Here is a 20401-nt window from a genome sequence, read left to right as displayed (position 1 = left end):
TCCTTTCTAAGCCTGTTTCCTCATATATAGAGACGAGAGATATAAAGAGCTACTTTATAGGGTAACTGTGCAGTTTAAGTAACTATGTGAAGATCTAGCACATGCCTAACACAAAGTAAGTATCCAATAAATGTAAGTATCCAATAAGTGCTGAACGGATAAAATGTATTGTCATTTTGTTGTTACTATTTGCTAGGCAGTAATACAAGGATGAGTAGTTTGCTCTACAGTAACTCCTCTCAAAGGAGACAGATATAACATGGACTTTAGATCCCTTCAGGCTATGGGATGCTCAGAAGCCCAGGGTGCTGGGCACACCAAGGAGGGAAGGGGCCTGGGAGGGGAGGAGTGAGACTGGGCCTGCATGGCGAAGGACAAGACGGATGCTGACAGGCAGAGATGGCGGGCAGCACAGCCTGGGCAAGAGCGCAGAGCGGCTGGCGCGGGCCTGCTGGGCCCCGCGCGGTGGCGGGCGAGGCTGGGCAGGGTAGGGCGGGTTGGGAAGATGGACTGTGAGTATGAACAGCTCAGTATCCTCACTGCGCTTGCTGTCTGAATTCTCAGAGAACAAATTAACACTACTTGTCTTCCTATTTTGTAGCCCGTTCTCAAAAGACTTCAGGCATTGGGCGACTGATGGTGCATGTCATTGAAGCTACAGAATTAAAAGCCTGTAAACCAAATGGTAAGTGCTTTTCTTTTATTCAATAGATGTGGCAATGGCTCCACTCTCTGCTGATGATTCTTCTGAGCACTAAATAATGGGATGCTTTCAAAAAGTAATGTTTCCAGTGAGAGACCAATATTATTATCACTATTTTCCCACTAAGCACCAAGGCCTCTTCCCCCAGTGCTTCTGAGTGGAGAAAGCATGAAGCAAGCTGCACTGACACTTGCCCAGGCGTATGGGAGCCCTCAGCGCATTGATGCCCCCGTCCCCCCTGGGGTGATGATGCAGTCAGCCCTGGGGACATGGAGACCACAGGCCACGGTGGGCCCTGTAACAGCAACCCTGCTGCCTGTGTGTAGAGAAGCATCAGTTTCGGATCCTGTGTGGATCCTGTGTCTGCTCAAGGAAGTCCCCGTGGTCACCCATCTTACCTGCACACGCCACATGTCCTTGGTTTGCTTTTGTTCAGGAAAGAGCAATCCGTACTGTGAAATCAGCATGGGCTCCCAGAGCTACACCACCAGAACCATCCAGGACACACTAAACCCCAAGTGGAACTTTAACTGCCAGTTCTTTATCAAGGATCTTTACCAGGATGTGCTGTGTCTCACCATGTTCGACAGAGACCAGTTTTCACCAGACGGTACAGTGTAACTCGCCCCGGGGATCTGGTTCCCAGCGCCCTAGAATAGAGTCCAGGGTCTGGATCCGGGGGCTCGCCTCTCCTCTACCTGAGCACACCTACGGGACGTGGTCGTCACCGCTCAGCGGCAGTGGGTGGGCGGCGCCTCCTGGGGGGGTAGTCCCAGGGTCATAGGTCTCCGACCCCCTCCCTGCACAGAGAAGAACACTGCTCCCAGCCCTCACTCGGGTCTGTTGTCCTGCCTGCCTCCACTCCCAGTACCAAACACTGTTAACCGAAGGAAGTTACTGGTTTGGGACTTGAAAGTTGCATGAATCCTGTTTCAGACACAACTCCTGTGGTGGTTTCATAGTTTTATAAAGACAACTTCTGATTCTGTTTATTTACCAGATTTCCTGGGTCGTACTGAAATTCCAGTGGCAAAAATTCGAACAGAACAGGAAAGCAAAGGCCCTACAACCCGCCGACTCCTGCTGCACGAGGTCCCCACCGGGGAGGTCTGGGTCCGCTTTGACCTGCAGCTTTTTGAGCAAAAAACACTCCTGTAGGGGCCCTGGGCACCCGGCCACCGGGCTGGGGCGGGAGAGGACCAGTGCTGCCCGGGCTGAGGGCGCGTCGCTCAGCTTCATCCATCACAGGGCCGCGCGCGCTGGGCCCGTTTTATTGCACACTAAGTCGCTAGCAATCTATGCAAACATAATCTTTCCTGTAAATAAACCGAGCCCCATAGCAGTGCCTTGTATTAGTGTTAACATGTTCAGCTGTGTTTAGATGCCAAGGTTTCCATTTTCAGGGCTACAAAAAGTATTATGTGGAAATGAGGCATCGGACCACCAGACGTTACCACTTGGTTGAATGTGTCCACTGTGGGTGGTTTTGGTGACGCTGTAACCATTCCACGCCCTGTGACCTCTGCGGGGTCACAGCCACTCAGGAGCTGAAGGATTGGGAAGAGCTGCTGCAGCCTCAGCGCGGGAACAGCCTGACACCGAGTGGTGTCTCCTCGTGCACTGACGACAAAACAGAAACTTGATCACTGTATCCTGATTAGATTTTATCATGCTCTGCTGAGACAATATAGTTTGAAATCTAAGGGAGAAAGCTTGATTTACTTTAAATACTGTGAACTCTAATGATGTGGAAAATATTTTTCAACTTTTAATTTTCTGAAGTATAAATTATTTATGTAAATTCCTTGTTTTTGCATATTTCATAGGACATGCATCTTTAAGCTTTATCATTGCCAATATGTACAGAAAGAGAATAAAGATATACGTTTACGAATGTAACTTCCCGCAGAGTTTGACTGACTGACTTTCTACATGAAAGGCTTTATAATGGAACCAAATTTTCTTTCTGCAACAGTGGGAGAAACAAGGACGCAGTGGGGAGGGCGCATTCGGGACTCCGGAGCCTCATGCGGGCTCTGCCACTGGCTTGCTCTGTGACTCTGGTAAATTCACCAGTGCCCCCTTTCTGGGGCTCGGTTTCTTTGATGGCTAGCCCGGATGACCGCTGTGGGAGCTAGGACCTTCTGCTTGCCTCGCGGTGGAAGCCCCCGGTAGCCTGGGAGTGAAGGAAAGACACAGCATTAAACATCAGCAGGCCCCTCCGCCCCTGCAGCTACAGAAGCACCTGTGTCCCTTCTCTGCCCTCATTCGGGTTTAAAACCAGTTCTGGAGTTATTTGTGACCAGAGCTACAGAACAATCTTGTTTCCCAGGGCTGCAGGGACTTGAATCCTCACTGGGATGAGATGTCGCCACTGCCATTTCTCTATGTCTGGATTTGTCAGGGGTTTTTTCAGATTTAGGACAAGGGAGACTGCAGGGTGTGAGCCAGACAACAACTACGACACTCTGGAGGATATTGACATCAGTACTCACAGCGACACAGTCACCCCTTTACCTAGGAGTGCAGCTCCACCCCTTTAGAAGTCGAGTTCTCTCCTAACTGAAGCATGCGCCTGATTTCCTGAACGGTGAGGACAGGAAGGGTGGGCCCTTAGACTACTGACACCCCCGGGGGGACTGAGAAGATGTAAGGAATTTCCAGCAAGCCCCCCAGTTTCTTCAGGATCAGGATGCCACAGTGGGCAAGTGAGAGAGAACTCCACCTGAAAATGGGCCCCAATTCTCAGCAATGTGATTAACATCCCAAATATGAGGGTGTGAGGAGAGCGTGTGCCGCGTGCTTTGGCACCAGAGGGGCTGGACTGGGAGGAGAACATCGCCACTTCCAGGACATGCAGCTGGCCTTGAACACGCCAGCGAACCTCTTGAGCTTCACGTACTGGGAGATAATACAGTCGCACTGTGAAAACTTCTAAATGCATATAATCTCACATCCAAGGAGCTCAGAAAGCTCTAAGTAGGTTCATTTCAAACAGATCCATACTCAGACACAACATGGTCAAACTGCCAAAAGCCAAAGCCAAGGAATCTTGAAAACAAGAGTAAAGTGACTCACTGCATAAAAGGGACCACACCTCAAGAGCTGACTAATCACAACTTCTGTCCCATAAACCGTGGCAGCTAGAACACAGTGGGATGACATATTTAAGTGCAGAAAATAAAACACTCTCAGCCAAGCAATCTACATCTGGCAAAACTATCCTTCAAAAATAAAGGAGAAATTAAGATTCCCAGATAAATAAAAACGGAATGTTTGTTTCTAATAGACTTACCTTATCAAGAAAGGCAGTCTTTCAGGCTAAAATAGAGAAAACTGATAAAGTACATAGGCCAATATAAAATATAGTACATTGCATTATTTGTAACTTTTTTCTATCTAATTTAAAAGACAACAGCATTAAGCAATAATTATGAAACTGTGGGGATGGGCTTACATAAACATAATTTTTAAGACAATTATAGCACAAGGAAGAAGGTAAAGATCGGAGTTATTTAGGAGCAAAGATTCTGCATACTATTTAAGTTTATATATATATATATATATCAGAACTAAATTATAAATGAATATGCTAATTGTAACTTCCAGGGCAACCACTAAGTACACAACTCAAAAATATATAATAAAAGAAACTACTGCCTGGCCTGTGGTGGCGCAGTGGATAAAGCATCAACCTAGGATGCTGAGGTCGCCAGTTCAAAACCCTGGGCTTCCCTGGTCAAGGCACATATGGGAGTTGATACTTCCTGCTCCTCCCCCACTTCTTTCTCTCTCTCTCTTCTCTCTAAAAACAATAAAAAATGGGTTAATGTTTGCCCTTGCCAAATAGGTTGGTTGGTTAGAGCATCGCCCACAGAGGTTATTGGTTCAATCCCTGGTCAGGGCACATACAGGAACAGATCGATGTTCCTGTCTCTCTCTCACTAAAATCAGCAAATAAAAACTAAAGAAACTACAAAGAAATTAAACCAGTACACTAGAAAAAAAAGTATAACCCGAAAGACTGTTGTAATGGAAAACAGAGGAACAATAGCTATTTGTTTGCTATTAAAAACAAATAGCAAGCCTGACCAGGCAGTGACACAGTGGATAGAGCGTCGGACTGGGATGCAGAGGACCCGGGTTCGAGACCCAGAGGTCGCCAGCTTGAGCGCGGGCTCATCTAGTTTGAGCAAAAGCCCACCAGCTTGAACCCAAGGTCAATGGCTCCAGCAAGGGGCTACTCGGTCTGCTGAAGGCCCATGGTCAAGGCGCATATGAGAAAGCAATCAATGAACAACTAAGGTGTTGCAATGTGCAATGAAAAACTAATGATTGATGCTTCTCATCTCTCCATTCCTGTCTGTCTGTCCCTGTCTATCCCTCTCTCTGACTCACTCTCTGTCTCTGTAAAAAATAAAAAATAAATGTTTAAAAAAAAAAAAGAAAAAGAAAACAAATAGCAAAATGGGGTTATTAGGCTGAATGGACACAGACCCTAACAATTGAGTTGTAAATTATAAATACACATCTGATTTTTATTAAGGCTTAGAGAAAGTAGAAACTTGCATGGCCTTCCTGGAAAAAAATAAATAAAAAAGATTCTTTCTATAAAATTAACTAAAAGCCTATTAAATATTTAAGACTACCCCCAATTTTTATCTTTCCCCCAAAAAAACTTCTCTCACTGTTATTAGAGGTTCATGATTTGTCAGAATCAATAAAATATTTGCTGCTTTCAGTATTAAAAAAAAAGAGAGAACCGCCTGACCACATGGTGGCACAGTGGATACGGCATCGGCCTAGGATGCTGAGGACTTGGGTTCAAAACCCTGAGGTTGCCGGCTTGAGCACAGGCTCACCAGCTCAAGTGTGGGATTACTAGTTTGAGTGTGGGATCATAGACATGATGCTGGTTTGAGCTCAAAGCCACTGGCTTAAGCAAGGTGTCACTGGCTCGGCTGGAGCCTCCTGGTCAAAGCACACATGAGAAAGCAATCAATGAACAACTAAGAAAGCAATCAATGAACTAAGGTGCTGCAACAAAGAATTGATGCTTCTCATCTCTCTCTCCATGTCTGTACCCCATCTGACAAAAAAAAAAAGAAAAGAAAAAAGAACCCTCAGGTCTTGTACACAACCTTAATTGTTTTCCTCTGACGTATTCCTACACCTTGATGGAGTATGAAGAAATGTCACTAATTATTTCAAGAAATTGTGTTTGGGGCCTGACCTGTGGTGGCGCAGTGGATAAAAGCGTCAACCTGGAAATGCTGAGGTTGCCGGTTCAAAACCCTGGGCTTGCCTGGTCAAGGCACATATGGGAGTTGATGCTTCCTGCTCCTCCTCCCCTTCTCTCTCTATCTCTCTCCTCTCTCTCTCTCTCCCTCTCTCTCTCCTTTCTAAAATGAATAAATAAATAAATAAATAATTGTGTTTGGGTTTTATCTATAGTTTGATCAAACACCTGTAAAATCAACATTTTTATCTAAAGACAGAACTGTACAACTTTTAAAATGAACTGTTTCATTTTGCACCCTGTAATGCCGATGGCCGAGGCCAGGCAGTTTCGCATTGAATTTGGGCAGATGGTAGAAAAACTGCGGAGTCAGAAAGCGTTGGGCCATTCCTGTTTTAATAGTCTCCCCAACAGCGGACAAGCAAACCAGCAGGGAAAACCGCTTCTCACAGCAAACAGCAAAATGGCGCCTCACAGTGGCGGGCAGGCAATCTGCAATCCGGCCTGAGGGCAAGCACCCCATAGCCTTGCCTAGACTATACACACGTGGTGCTTCTGTGTGCTCACACACTAATCAAGCAAAGTGCAAGCAAGCATAACACAGCTGTTTTCCTAACATACCCTTTCTATAATATGCAACTGGAAACAGAATTCCAAACACAAACACAATTAAATGTGTATCTTTTATTTTATAACAAGATTGAAAATTATGAGAATGCCTGCAGGAATCTTTTATATGATAGTATATTACACTTAGAATAATACCCAGTTTCTTTAGTTACATAAGTGAGGAAAAACTGCAGGTTAGACAATTGGTAGTAGTATTTTCAGAAAAATTTAATCTTAATATTTTCCTTACACATTGAGTTATGATAACCTAATGGTCAAGTTTCTAGGAATATTCTCAATTCTCAGTAAATATTTCAAAGCTGATTTGATCTTTTTACTGAAGCATAAAGTGAATGATTATACCAGTCAAAAAAGGAAAATATGAAAAAATATAAATAATTAACATAAAATTAACAGAACTCAGTTTTTTTCTGTTTTTTCCTTCCCCAAAGATATTTATCCAAGCATGCAGCTACTTGAAGTGTGCAGGTAATTGTGTAGAGAAAGAAAACAGAAAAACAATGTGAACAAAGGAAAATCAACTTTGAGCCCAAAAGATAATGTTTTTCTACTTGAATTTGGGCTCTTTTCATTATTAAAACACACAAATCCCCATTATAGTAAGCATTTCCATCAGAAGAAACAAATTGAGAACCTGAAATCTGATATTTGGCAACCTCAGGGGAGTTAGAAACTGAATGGTACAAAATAGCACCTGTTTGGAATAGGGCAGATTTAAAGGCACAGTGAGAGACAAAAACCTCAAGTTGTTTATGATCCCATAGGTTGTGCTTGCTCAGGTAAGCATTGTTTACTGAGAAAAGAGTAGGATTATTAGAAAGATACATGAATCCCTGTTTAATTTGGGTTCCATATAAACAATGAATATTTTTTAAGTAGTGCTATAAATGTTGCATGGAAGAGCAATACATTAGAATACTCACTGTTTATCTGACATTCAAATAGAACCGAGATTTGGGTACTGTCATTTGATAAATCTTGCAACCCTACATTCTTTGTGTTACTTAATGTTTTTTTTGGACTAAAGGTTGTGCTTGATATCAGAAGCATTACCCTTGCTTTCTTTTTATTGAATTTTCCCCGCATATTTTCCCATCCATGTATCATTAGCCATTCTGTCTCACTTTATTTTTAGATGGGTCTCATGGGCCCAGCAAAAAATCAAGTTTTGATTTCTGTAATCCAATCAGACTAATCTTCAACCACTGCGTTAAACCCATTTAGATTTATCAATATGGTTAATATGTTTGGTCTCAATTCTGCCATTTTATCATATAGCATGTGATCAAACCACATGCTGCCCATATGATGCCCACCTGATGTCCACGTGATGCCTGCATGCTGTCCTTGCGCTGACCACATGCTGTCCCCTGCTGTCCATGTACTAGGCTGAGACTCCCTCAGCCTACTCCCTTTACCTATAAGGAAAAGGACACAGAGAGCCTCCATCACCTTCCCGAGGCCACATAGCTGTTCAGGTAGCAGTGCTGGGTCCTTCAGTCTACTCTGCACCAGAGGAAGGCTCTGCGGTGGTGGAGGCCATGCTGCAGCTGGCGCCTGTCTCCTGGGGTTCCTGGGGGGTGACACATCCACAGCACTGACACCAAAATATGTGGCCACTGTCCAGAGACCCTGGCCCAGGGGTGGTGGCAGGACAGGCGTGAGGGTGTTCCCCCATCCCTGGCTCTGTTTGTGTCGTCCTGTGTCTTTGCCCTGTGTCCTTGCCCACATCCCAGCTTCATGTCCTTCTGCAGTGCGATCAATAACCTCGGGCGCCAGTAGGTCCCGCCCCACGGGATGGAGCGTGGAGCGGCAGGCACTCAGGAGGGAGTAGGCGCTCTGCCAGGTTGTTGTGTCAGCCACAAGGGGTTTGACCTGGGTTTTAAAATGGTGATTTTGTAGAACAGTTTGTGCAAAATAAACTCAGGCACTTTTAACATGAAAAATCAGACACTGAAACACAGCGACAAAGGGAGGCAAAGGAGTGGGTCTGCGGGAAGGGCTTCCACCTTCGCAGCATCCTTCTTCCCAGACAGTGAAGCCAACGCTCCGGGCTGCCCCGCCGACCCTGCGACCTGGGCGGAGTCCTCCTGCCTAGTGGCTTCCAGTGCCCAGACTCCATGCAATTAAGAGGATGTTTTGAAAAATAACTTCCTGCGGCAGAAAAACACGTTAATTCAGAAAAGGGCACTTGCTCCCAGCACAGTTTTGTGCTGAAGTCTCTTCCACCGCGGCCCTGGGCTGTGAGCTCTGCACCCGTCTCGCGGGAGCCCCGCCCTGCGCCCAGCCCCTCCTGGCCAGGTGCCCCTCACCCACCCAGATGCCCCTCACCTCCCAGCCCCCACCCAGGCTCCTCCTTGGACCTCCTCAGGGCCTAGCCAAGCAGACGGTAGGATGGACAGCTGGTCAAGGGCTGGGGTGCACGTGCGTGTACACACACACACACACACACACATGAAACTGCAACATTTTCAAAATGAATTTTTCCTCGTCTTGTGGGCAGGGTTAAGGGCTCTTAATTCTGTACCGGTGGATGTGAAGACTGTCAAGTTTAAGCCTGCCCTCCAGTTTCTAATGAAGGCAGGAGGCCGCCCACCTTAGGCAGCAGGTGGAAGTCCTCTTGTGAGCGGAGGGCCGTTCTGAGGATGTGCACCGGGGAGACCTGGGGACAAGGCGGGCGCTCCCCACCAGCGGGACTATCTTGCAGTTCAGCTTTCCAAAGGCGGGGGTGTCTCCGAGTCTGCCCTCAGCGCGCTGTGGACTGCCGTGTCCCAAATTCACGTGGTGGACCCCTCCCTCCCCCAGCGGGACGGTATTAGGAGGCGACTCCCTGACCTCGGACTTCTGCGTCAGGAGCTGAGACGTCCCTGTGCCCAAGCCGGCGGTGAGGCAGAAAGCTCCCGAGGGGCAGGGGACGGTGTGGTCACCGGAGCAGCTGGCTCTCCCTGTGGAACAAACCACCAGCGGAAACGCTGCAGTGCCATTGTTCCGACCAGGGGCTGCAACCCCAAATTAAGCATGTAACCCTAACCTGGGTCCTTCTGTCTACTGAAGAGCCTGGAGCAGCTGCCGCAGGCACCACAGAGCCACTCTCAGGGCCTCGGTCTGAGGCCACTCTCCCACGGATAGGAAGGAGACTGCCTCTCCGCCCCAGCAATGAAGGCAGTGGTTTCCTTCCCCTGGAAGGACCAGCCCAGAAATCGCACTTGGCTGTTCCGCAGGCTGTCCCCACCTCAGGCCAGCAGGGCTTCCCAGCACATGGCAACAGCTGTGGCCACGGAGTGCCCCGAGGCTGGAGGATGGCCCCTTGCAGCCAGGACTGTCCCCTATGGCACTGTCCCCTAAGTAGTGCTCCGGACCCAGGTGTAAGTCACACACAAGCTTACCTGGGAAGCCCGGGACAGAGCTGGGCAGAGAATGTCACCCCTCCCAGGCCGGGGTGTGACGAGTGGGGCTGCACACTACCCACACCACATCTCCACCACAAGGAGACATCTGGTTTGCAATAGAGAATAAAGCCACTTTGCAGATGAGACAGGAAGCAGAGCTGACACTCTTGCCTGTCACCCAGATGTGCTACCACTGCTGTCACCTCAGCTCCTGGGCTGAGAGCTCCTTCACACTGGGGTTTGTCACTGCAGCTGAGAGCCCCAACTGAGACAAGAGACAAAACCATGTCCTGAGCATTTAAAGCACAGAATCAGGACACTGGGCCAGGACAAGACACCATGAGGGCAAAGCCTGTTAGAGGCTGGAACCCCCATGGCTGTGTACCTGCTCGTGTACACGCAGGACAGAAAGGGCCTTCCCACCCTGTCACCCACTTGAGAACTGCTGCCCACGACCCTGTAGGAGACAGCGTGTCCTGAGGGTGCCTACGGCCTGGGGACAGGAATGCTCTTCTTCCCTGAACCACTACCTTCACCAGCCGTACCCTGATCCTGGTCAGGCGGTGTCCACCAGGGGAAGTCAACCTTTTTTTACCTGCCCACTTTTGTATCTCCGTTAGTAGTAAAACTTTCTAACCGCCCACCGGTTCCACAGTAATGGTGATTTATAAACTAGGGAAGTAACTTTATAAAATTTATAAAGCAGAGTTACAGCAAGTTAAAGCATATAATAATAATTACTTACCAAGTACTTTATGTCCAATTTTCGCTAAGTTTGGCAGAATAAATCTTTATAAAACAACTTACTATAGTTAAATCTATCTTTTTATTTATACTTTGGTTGCTCTGCTACCGCCCACCATGAAAGCTGGAACGCCCACTAGTGGGTGGTAGGGACCAGGTTGACTACCACTGGTCTACACGGACAAGCCACTGTCCCTGTCTCGTTTCTCCACAGGCCTAACTCCATTTGCTTCTACTTCTCACAATCAGGTCCCAGGTAGCACCTTTTAGTGAAGGGAACACTGCTGTTGAGGATTAATACCTAATCTGTTGTCAATGCTGTATGACAGAATTATTCAAAACTTAGAACGATGTTTTAAGGCAGTAAGTGTATCATTGCCTACTACAACTTCTGAGTCAGGAACCTGGAAGTAGTTCGCTGGCTCTGCTGGGTTCTTTGGGAGGAGAGACTCCTGTCGCTGGGGCTGCATCCGCCGCAGGCTCGGCTGGGGCCGGAGTTGCTGCTGGCCACATCTGGCGAGGTCGTGGCTGCTGGTGTCCTGACATGGCAGCTGGACTCCCTGTGAGCCCAGAGAGCAAGCAGGAAATCAGTGCCTTTCTGACCTCGTGACACATACTGTCACTTCTGACACATCTTACCCAGGAGAAGTGAGTCACCAAGTCCAACCCACACTCAAGGGGAGAACTACGTCCCATCATTTGAGAAGACTGTCAAAGAATTTGTAGGTATATATTTAAACCTCCGTACTTAAATTTAAAAAATCTTGTCATTTCACTGGATTTGGGCAATGGGGAATAGATCGAGCCTTCTGCCACCTGCACATATGTGGTCCCGAAAATTCAGAGCTCATCAAAATTTCTAAGACAGTGGACACACATTCCAAGACCAGTGTGGAAGTTTGAAAGATATTTTTTATTCCAGTTTTTAAAGTATTTATACTTAAAACAACTCTCCATGCAAAATGTCATTGATTTGGGTTTTTAAAAATGATTATAACTAATTAGAAATACCATCTTTCCCCATGTATAACACACCCTTTTCTGAAAAAGTTGAGGTTTAAAAACTGGGTACATCTTATACAGGGGTTGTAGTTTTTTTTTACTTGTATTTCCCGCTCTTTCATGTGGATGAGGAGTTGTATGACTTTTATGATGAATAAAACTTGAATTCGCCTGACCAGGTGGTGGCTCACTGGATAGAGCATCGGACTGGGACATGGAGGACCCAGGTTCGAGACCCTGAGGTCGCCAACTTGAGTGTGGGCTCATCTGGCTTGAGCAAGGCTCACCAACTTGAGTCTAAGGTCTCTGGCTTGAGCAAGAGGTCACTCGGTCTGCTGTAGCCCCCCGGTCAAGGCACATATGAGAAATCAATCAATGAACAACTAAGAAGCCACAACAAAGAATTGATGCGTCTTATCTCTCTTCCTTCCTGGTTATCTGTCCACCTCTCTGACTCTCTCTGGCTGTCACAAAAACACACACACACACACAAAAACAAGTTCAATAACCTGATGTAACACATTTTTTTTCAAATTCTGGGCCCCAAAATTAAGGTGTGTCTTATGCATTAAAGCATCTTATACATGGGAGAATACAGTAATTGCATCTCAAAATTACTTAATAAAAATGTACCGTTTACTTGTTAAAATTCAAATGCTTAGTTTTAACAGGGAGTTTAACCTAGAAATCTCACACCGAACAAAGACTAACACATAAACTATAAACTAATTATATACAGATACTACTATGCAGGAGTTCCAAGCCAGGGATGCCAACCCATACCTGGATCTTCTGAAGAGACCACCAGGAAGAATTACAAGCAGATTTAGCTTTCTAGCAGCCAGTCCAAGGTACTCCACTGTGTAAATGCATGTCCGCAGTGTTCATAAGATGAAAGGTAAAAGCGATGATCAAAGGAAAACATCATTACTTCATTCTGTGAATGAGAGAAATTTCTCCCACTTAGGAAAACAACCGTGTAGGGGCTGAGAGGGTGTCAAGTGTCAATAGCCTTGAAGCCAGCAGCCAGCAGCTTCGGCAGTGACAAATAGCGCTGCTGGCTCAAACATCAACAATCTGACACCAGGCACTGGCAGCCTGGGAACAGAGAATCAGTGACAGGCGGCAGCTGGCAGTGTGGCCTTCTGCAGGTCTCAGGAGAGAGCAAGAACAGAAACTTCAAGGCAGACAAGAGAACACAGTCACTCAACACTTGTAAGATAACACGTAGAGAGCCCAAGAACTCTTTAGGAGGGAGCAGAGGAGATCCTTGAATAGGTGGGAGAAGAGAGAGAAATATTGCTATACGACTATTATTTGGGAACTTAGACCACATGTGTGGTTGTGTTTCTTATTTTTAGAGACAGAAAGGGAGAGAGATGAGAAGTATCAAGTCATAGTTGTGTCACTTTAGTTGTTCACTGCTTCTCATACATGCCTTGACCAGGGACCTCCAGCTAAGCCAGTGACACCTTGCTCAAGCCGGCAACCTTAGGCTTCAAGCCAGCGACCTTTGGGTTCAAGCCAATGAATGACCAAGGGATCATGTCGATCCCATGCTCAAGCCGGAGACACTGTGCTCAAGCCAGCTACCTTGGGGTTTCAAACCTGGGACCTCAGCATCCCAGGTCAACACTGTATCCACTGTGCCACCATGGGTCAGTGGAAATGTTTTTCTTCTCATTTTTTGCTTTTTGTCAAATCAGTGCATACACCTCTTTTAAAAAGTTAAATAGAACTGTTAGCTTACAGTGAAAAATAGCAGCATTCTAACTCTTTGATTCTCATTCACAAATTCCCACACTTGTTTTTTTTTTTAAGATTGTATTTAGTGATTTTATGGGGAGGGGGGAGCAAGAAAAATTAACTCATAATTGCTTCACTGTAGTTGTACATTGGTTGCTTATCATATGTACTTTGACCCGGCAAGCCCAGCGTTTCAAAGCAGTATTTCAGGTCAACGATCTATCCACTGCACCAACAGAGGCTAGGCCCAACACTTCTGAATGAACTTATTTAAACTTTTTTGGTTGTTTCTTCTGACTTTATGTATCTAAATTATGTGCTTCTTGATTTTTTACTTTAGCTGTTACCTATTGCTATGCTACTACTATGGTAAATGAAGGTTTAGTGCTCTTAAATCATCTCCCTCAAATATGGTCACTCACATATATTCCCATATCCCCATTTTCCCAAATTAGTTACATTCACATTTTTGCCTAAATAAACATTATGTATATCATTTTAACTATAGTTATTCACAGCTATGATAGTCTGTACTAAAACATTTCTTTCATGAATAACTTTGTTTTTTTCCAGTATTAATAATCACCTTAGGCCTGACAGGTGGTGGCGCAGTGGAAAAAGTGTCGACTAGGATGCTGAGGTTGCCTGTTCAAAACCCTGGGTTTGCCTGGTCAAGGTACATATGGGAGTTGATGCTTCCTGCTCCTCCCCCCTTCTCTCTCTCTCCCTCTCTTAAATAAAAATAAATAAATCTTAAAAAAAAATAAATAATCACCTTGGTTTTTTTTGTTCCTTGTTTGCTTAATTATCCATGTTAAAACCATTAATTCAAAGCGTCAACCTGGGAATGCTGAGGTTGCCGGTTCAAAACCCTGGGCTTGCCTGGTCAAGGCACATATGGGAGTTGATGCTTCCAGCTCCTCCCCCCTTCTCTCTCTCTGTTTCTCTCTCTCCCTCTCTCTCTCTGCTCTAAAAATGAATAAATAAAATTTTTAAAAAAACAAACCATTAATTCAATTCCAAACTATCCAATATAACTAAAAATTATTTCAGTATGCTTTCAAATACTTGGATACTCTTTAAGTCTGGTCCCCCCCCCCAGAACTATCCCTTGGAGCCCTCCGCCTTCATTCTCTTCTCTGCACCTGTTGCTCACTAGGCCTCCTGCCTCGCTGTCCTCCTGCAGCTTCCCATCACTAAAATCCTGGGAATTCTTTTTCCCTCGCTTCCCTGTTGGGTCTTCTGTTTGTTGGATCCAGTGTCTTTTTCTTTCTTGGCTTCTCCCTTTTTTATATCATTCAATATGCCTGAGTGAAAGTGTCATTATTTTACCCTAATACTGTGATAATTTGCCTAGGTGTAGAATTTTAGATTGAAAATCCTTCTTTTCCTCAGAATTTTGTTTTTCCCCGCAGACTACTCCCGTGTTTTTTCTTTTGTGTTTTCTTAGTCCTTAATTGCTTCTCCTTCTTTTGAATTCTTGTGATGGCTTGTTTGCATATTTAGTGTTGGTTGTCTTTGTTTCTCTTGTTTAAATCTTTTTCAAATATCCAGTGAGCTTTTGTTGTCCATTCATATTTTTAAACGAGGCACTGAACCATTCATTGGAAGTTTTTATTATAAGTGCTAGATTTTCAACTGGTGAACTTCACTATGGAATGACTGAGCACACACACTCACATTTTCTTTCCGGCTGTTCCCTTTCCCCAAAGAAGAAGCTTGAGTCTCTGATTGGTGGGATCCAGGGGACAGAGCTCTCAGCATGCGGGCTTTCAGCTTGCTTGGCACTGAAAACTTCAAGAGAGGGTAGAGGGCCATCCTTTACTATATGGACTTGGTCTTAACCTCAGAGTATGGTGCTGCTGCTCTTCCCGCCACTGTGCTTGGCCCTCACTCCGCTACTCACCCTTGGATCCGCCTGGCGCCCAGGCGACGGGGATCAAAAGAAAGCAGGTGTTTACCCAGAGGAGGTGAGAAGTCATGTCCACACAAACACCTGCACACGGATGTTTACAGCTTTATCCTTAATCACCTCAACTTGGAAGAAACCAAGATGTCCTTCAGGAGGTGATGGATAAACTGTGGGCCACCCAGACAAAACAATACGACTCAGTGCTAAAAACAAAAACAAAACAAACAAACAAAAAACCCCACAACTCTCAACCAATGAAAAGACTAAGTGAAAGGTGCCAACCTGAAAGATTACACAGGTAACATATCCTGGAAAAGACAAAACTACGGAGACTAGCGGGAGCCTCTAAATCCACCTGCTGTCTCACAGGACCACGGGGCCGCCCTTCGGGAAAGGGACAGGCTGCGGCTAACCCTTCGGCTGCCGCCACGGAGCCGGCCCAAGGAAACCCCAACCACCCCAGCACTTTACACACCGCTTTATAGACGTGACAAACCCAGGCTCACCCACCCTCCCGAGCCCCGGCCGCGTCGCCCGCGGGGAGTTCACCCTCCAGCTGCCACCGCAGCCACCACCACGCGGGGCACGGCAGGTGCTGGTCCCCGGGAGTGAGGGCCACGGGCCGGGAGAACACTCAAGGCGAGGACATCAGGGAAGGTGGCCGCGCCCAGAACTGCGGCCTCACGAGCATCAGCTCCCTCTCCTCCTCCCCGAGGAGCGAGAGGACCCGTCCAGCGGGGCGGGACAGGAGCGCCAGCACGATGGCTGCCGCGCCGCAGGGCGGACAAGCGGGCGGCAGCGGCGACTTCCACACCAGGGGCACTCGGCCGCGACCCAGCACGGCTCCTCCGCCCCGCGCGACATGGAAGGAGCGGCGGGATCCAATTGTCCAGTGGGTCTTACAACTCTACTCCCCGCACGCTCTTCCCGGCGGCGCCGGCGTCGGTGCACACGGCAAGGGCGGCGAGGCCCGGCAAGCCTGGCGCGTCCGCCGCCTGCAGCGCCACCTGGTGGGACCTCTGCTCCGCACCCCGTGCCAGGGGGCCGCCCTTGGGTTCCTTTCCACCACGCCTTTCTTCACTCATTTACTCTTGGTTAATTCATTCTTACTTCCATTGTTTATGGACAGTCTACTCCGTGCAGAAAGACTTACAGACTGAGGGGGTTCGGCATAAAAATTCCTATTGCATTTGTGGTAATAGCAAAAGATGGAAGCCACAAGTGTTTATTGTTAGGGAACTGATTAAGTCAACTATAGTATGTCCCCAATAGGGAATACCAGGCAGCTGTTAAAACGATGTGGAAGGCCTGCCTGACCTGTGCTGGCGCGGTGGATAAAGCGTTGACCTGGAACGCTGAGGTCGCGAGTTGGAAACCCTGGCTTCCCTGGTCAAGGCACATAGGGGAGTTGATGCTTCCTGCTTCTGTCCCCCTTCTCTCTCTCTCTCTCTCTCTCTCTCTTTCTCTCTCTCTCTGAAATGAAAAGATAAAGATAAGGAAGTTCACTGTAAATTGATATAGAATGATGTCAAGAAAATACTTTCAAGGAAGAAATGCATGGTGTAGCCTATGTACATGATGATATTTTTGTATAAGTGGGGAAATAAGACTCTGTGTGTGTGTGTGTGTATGCAAGTCTGTATTATATTTGCATAAAAAATACTGAAATACTAATAAAAATGGTTTCTTACAGGAGTGGGGAAAACTAGACAGCTGGAGGCAGGAATGGGAATGAGACTTCTCTAAATAACTTTATATCACTTTTCATTTCAACCATGTAAATGATAAACCGTTCAAAAGTTTGACTAAATCAAAAAGTCAATTAAAATATCTGCACAGCTTTCAAGTTTTTAAAAAACTCTCCCCTCCACTGAGGATGGCTCAGTTGGTCCGAGCATCAGCCCCAGACAGGGGTTGCCAGGTGGATCCCGGTTATGGCGCATGCCGGGGTCTATCTCCCCTCCTCTCACTTAAAAATAACACTGGGGAGGCCCCTCTGGCCGGTTGGCTCACTGGTAGAGCATTGGCCTAGCGTGCGGGAGTCCCGGGTTTGATTCCCGGCCAGGGCACACAGGAGAGGCGCCCATCTGCTTCTCCACCCTTCCCCCTCTCCTTCCTTTCTGTCTCTCTCTTCCCCTCCCGCAGCCAAGGCTCCATTGGAGCAAATTTGGCCTGGGCACTGGGGATGGCTCCAAGGCCTCTGCCTCAGGCACTAGAATGGCTCTGGTTGCAGCAGAGTGGCCCCCCAGATGGGCAGAGCATTGCCCCCTGGTGGGCATGCCAGGTGGATCCTGGTCGGGCACATGCGGGAATCTGACTGCCTCCCCGTTTCCAACTTCAGAAAAATACAAAAAAAAATAAAAAATAAAAAATAAATAACACTGGGGAACAAATTTTTTTTTCATTTTCTGTTGCATGAGGTTTTAGAACTGTTTCTATATATTTCTGCATGTCTAATTCCAAATCTGATATCCATTTTTTGGTGCATGCTCTAGTTTTTATACAATTTTAATTTCTTTTTGTTATAGTTAATGGTATGCGTTGGTTTTTAAATTGGAGTTAAAGGGCAATGACTCTTGGATTGAATATAGCCACAAGGCAATTAATGTTTTACAAACATCACTTTTATATCATTGTAGTTGTTTTTAAATGTAAAAAATTATTATCTGATAAAACACCCTCTTATTTTGTTTTAAGATTGAATCATGGCTTCTTCAAGTAGGCATAAATGTAAGAATAGTCCTGACACCTTCTGTTATATATGTGGCTGTTACACACTTCAATGTCAAAGGCGCAATATTTCATCATTTGTGACACGTGCATATATTGCCTATTTTCAAGTTCCCCTTGGCGATCAAGATAAGGATTGGGCTCTTCATATTGTGTATCATAATTGTGAGGAAATGCTTCGTGACTAAACAAAAGGAAAATGAAAAGGAATGCCTTTTGGTATTCCCATGGTTTGGCGTGAACCTAAGGGCCACAGCAGTGACTGTTATTTCTGTCTGATCCATACAAAGGGCATCGGCAAGAAAAAACGGCATATGATCGCATATCCTAATATTCCTTCAGCAATACAACCTATCCCACATTCTGAGACACTCCCGGTTCCAGTTTTCAGTGGTTTTATTTCTTCTAAGGATGAAGAAAGTGAACATGGTGATCAAGTATATTTTGATAAGATGCATGAGAAAATGGTTGCAGAATCTGAAGGGTCTTTTTCTGATGCCAAGCAGTCATTAACCCCTCAGCAGTTTAGACAACCCGAATTGAATGACTTAGTAAGAGATTTGGGCCTATCAAAGAAAGCAACTGAGTTATTAGCCTACAGGCTGCAAGAAAAGAATATTTCACCGGTCAGCTATCCCATTTCAGGAAGTGTGAACAAATTTTTGTGGACTTTTTTCCAAAGACAAACACTTTGTTTACTGTCATGATATCAGTAGTCTTCTCAGCCAGCTAGGTGTTACCACTTACAGTCCAACAGAATGGCGGCTACTTCTTGACAGCTCTAAACGGAGTCTGAAATGTGTTCTCCTACACAACGGTAATGTTTATGCAGCGGTTCCAATTGGTTATTCAACTCATCTACGAGAAGATTATAATGACATAAAAACTGTCCTCAACTTTCTGAAGTATGAGGAGCATAACTGGATCATTTGTGTGGATCTTAAAATGGTAAATTTCTTGCTAGGACAACAGAGAGGTTTCACAAAGTATCCTTGCTTTCTGTGTTTGTGGGACAGCTGAGCTCAGGAGAAACACTGGACACAGAAGGAGTAGCTGAAACGTGAAGCTCTGGAAGTAAGGATGCAAAATATTGTGAATGAAACTGTAGTTAATCGAGACAGGATCATTCTTCCCCCACTTCACATCAAACTTGGCTTCACGAAGCAGTTTGTTCAGGCTTTGAATAGAGAAAGTGAACACTTTCAGCATATTATTTCTGCTTTTCCTGCCTTATCTTTTGAGAAGATAAAAGCAGGTGTATTCGATGGACCTCAAATTCGAACACTTATACGTGATGAAAAATTTGCCAGGAAGATAAATAAGGAGGAGAAAGCAGCATGGCAGTCTTTTGTGGCAGTTACAAAGAACTTCCTTGGCAACAAAAAAGCAGAAAACTATGAACTTCTGGCTCAAAGGATACTGTTGGCTTTCTGCAACATTGGATGTAACATGAGCGTTAAGATTCACTTCCTAAAAAAAAAAAAAATTCACTTCCTGGACAGTCACTTTGATAAGTTTCTCGAAAATCTTGGAGCTGTTAGTGATGATCAGACTACCGCTGGAGCATCAAACGAGATTGTCCTCAACAAGTACACAAATGCAAGAGCTACAAATGCAAATTTTTGCCTGAATAGAATTTAAATAAGTTTTGTGCAAATTTTATGATTAAAATAAGTGTTTTAATATGTTCTATTTCAAAATTGTAGTCAAATTCTGATGCAGTCATATCTTTTAGTATATTTACTGCATTATATAAATTATATTTTCACAAAGATGATGCCCAAGAAAACATTCTACTTCATTATGTTAAACTAAATATTGAAAATTTTACAATAAGATGAAAACCTAAAATCTTGAATTGCAAAAAAAACCTGTAGCTTACAGAGAAAAACTAATGTCAGATTTGAGATCAGCACACTCGAATTAGGTAAGAACAAGTGTTTTTGTGGATGCAACAAAAATTTTGTTCCCCAGTGTAACTAATTAACTGCCTGACCTGGTGGTGGCTAGTGGACAGAGTGTTGGACTGGGATGCAGAGGACCCAGGTTAGAGACCCCAAGGTCGCCAGCTTGAGCGCGGGCTCATCTGGTTTGAGCAAAAAGTTCACCAGCCTTGGACCCAAGGTCGCTGGCTAGAGCAAGGGGTTACTCGGTCTGCTGTAGCCCCCTGGTCAAGGCACATATAAGAAAGCAATCAATGAATAACTAAAGTGCCACAACAAAAAAACTGATAATTGATGCTTCTCATCTCTCTCTGTTCCTGTCTGTCTGGCCCTATCTATCCCTCTCTCTGACTCTCTCTGTGT

General features: G+C 45.6%; 1 protein-coding gene and 2 long non-coding RNA genes across 13 annotated transcripts in view; 1 reads left to right on the top strand and 2 right to left on the bottom strand.

The window, feature by feature from the left end:
* ITSN2 (intersectin 2) overlaps nt 1-1942 on the top strand; it is a 145736-nt gene extending 143794 nt beyond the window's left edge. For 8 of the 9 annotated variants that reach the window (XM_066378744.1, XM_066378745.1, XM_066378746.1 and 5 more), the window contains 3 exons: nt 602-685; nt 1140-1313; nt 1704-1942. In XM_066378744.1, coding sequence (XP_066234841.1) covers nt 602-685; nt 1140-1313; nt 1704-1861 — 416 coding nt within the window. In that variant the 3' untranslated portion in view covers nt 1862-1942. Of the gene's footprint in view, nt 1-601; nt 686-1139; nt 1314-1703 lie in introns of those variants that run through there. The other variant, XM_066378749.1, reaches the window with a different exon arrangement.
* Nucleotides 1943-2092: 150 nt separating this feature from the next.
* On the bottom strand, nt 2093-9714 carry LOC136401084 (uncharacterized). 2 transcript variants are annotated; one of them, XR_010750462.1, is made up of 3 exons: nt 9169-9714; nt 7889-7990; nt 2093-2879 (listed from the first exon to the last, which is right to left on the bottom strand). It is a non-coding gene; the product is annotated as an uncharacterized lncRNA (long non-coding RNA). The 2 variants fall into 2 exon arrangements; XR_010750463.1 differs by having other exon boundaries at nt 9408-9714.
* Nucleotides 9715-10831: 1117 nt separating this feature from the next.
* LOC136397969 (uncharacterized) lies at nt 10832-16262 on the bottom strand. 2 transcript variants are annotated; one of them, XR_010749955.1, is made up of 4 exons: nt 15360-16262; nt 15134-15247; nt 12491-12644; nt 10832-11265 (listed from the first exon to the last, which is right to left on the bottom strand). It is a non-coding gene; the product is annotated as an uncharacterized lncRNA (long non-coding RNA). The 2 variants fall into 2 exon arrangements; XR_010749954.1 differs by having other exon boundaries at nt 15134-16262.
* Between the last annotated feature and the right edge of the window lie 4139 nt (nt 16263-20401).

Source organism: Saccopteryx leptura, chromosome 3 (assembly GCF_036850995.1).
Source record: "Saccopteryx leptura isolate mSacLep1 chromosome 3, mSacLep1_pri_phased_curated, whole genome shotgun sequence".
NCBI classification, from domain to species: Eukaryota; Metazoa; Chordata; class Mammalia; order Chiroptera; family Emballonuridae; genus Saccopteryx; species Saccopteryx leptura.
Note: the sequence above shows the minus strand (reverse complement) of the source record. Positions and strands in the feature narration are given on the sequence as shown.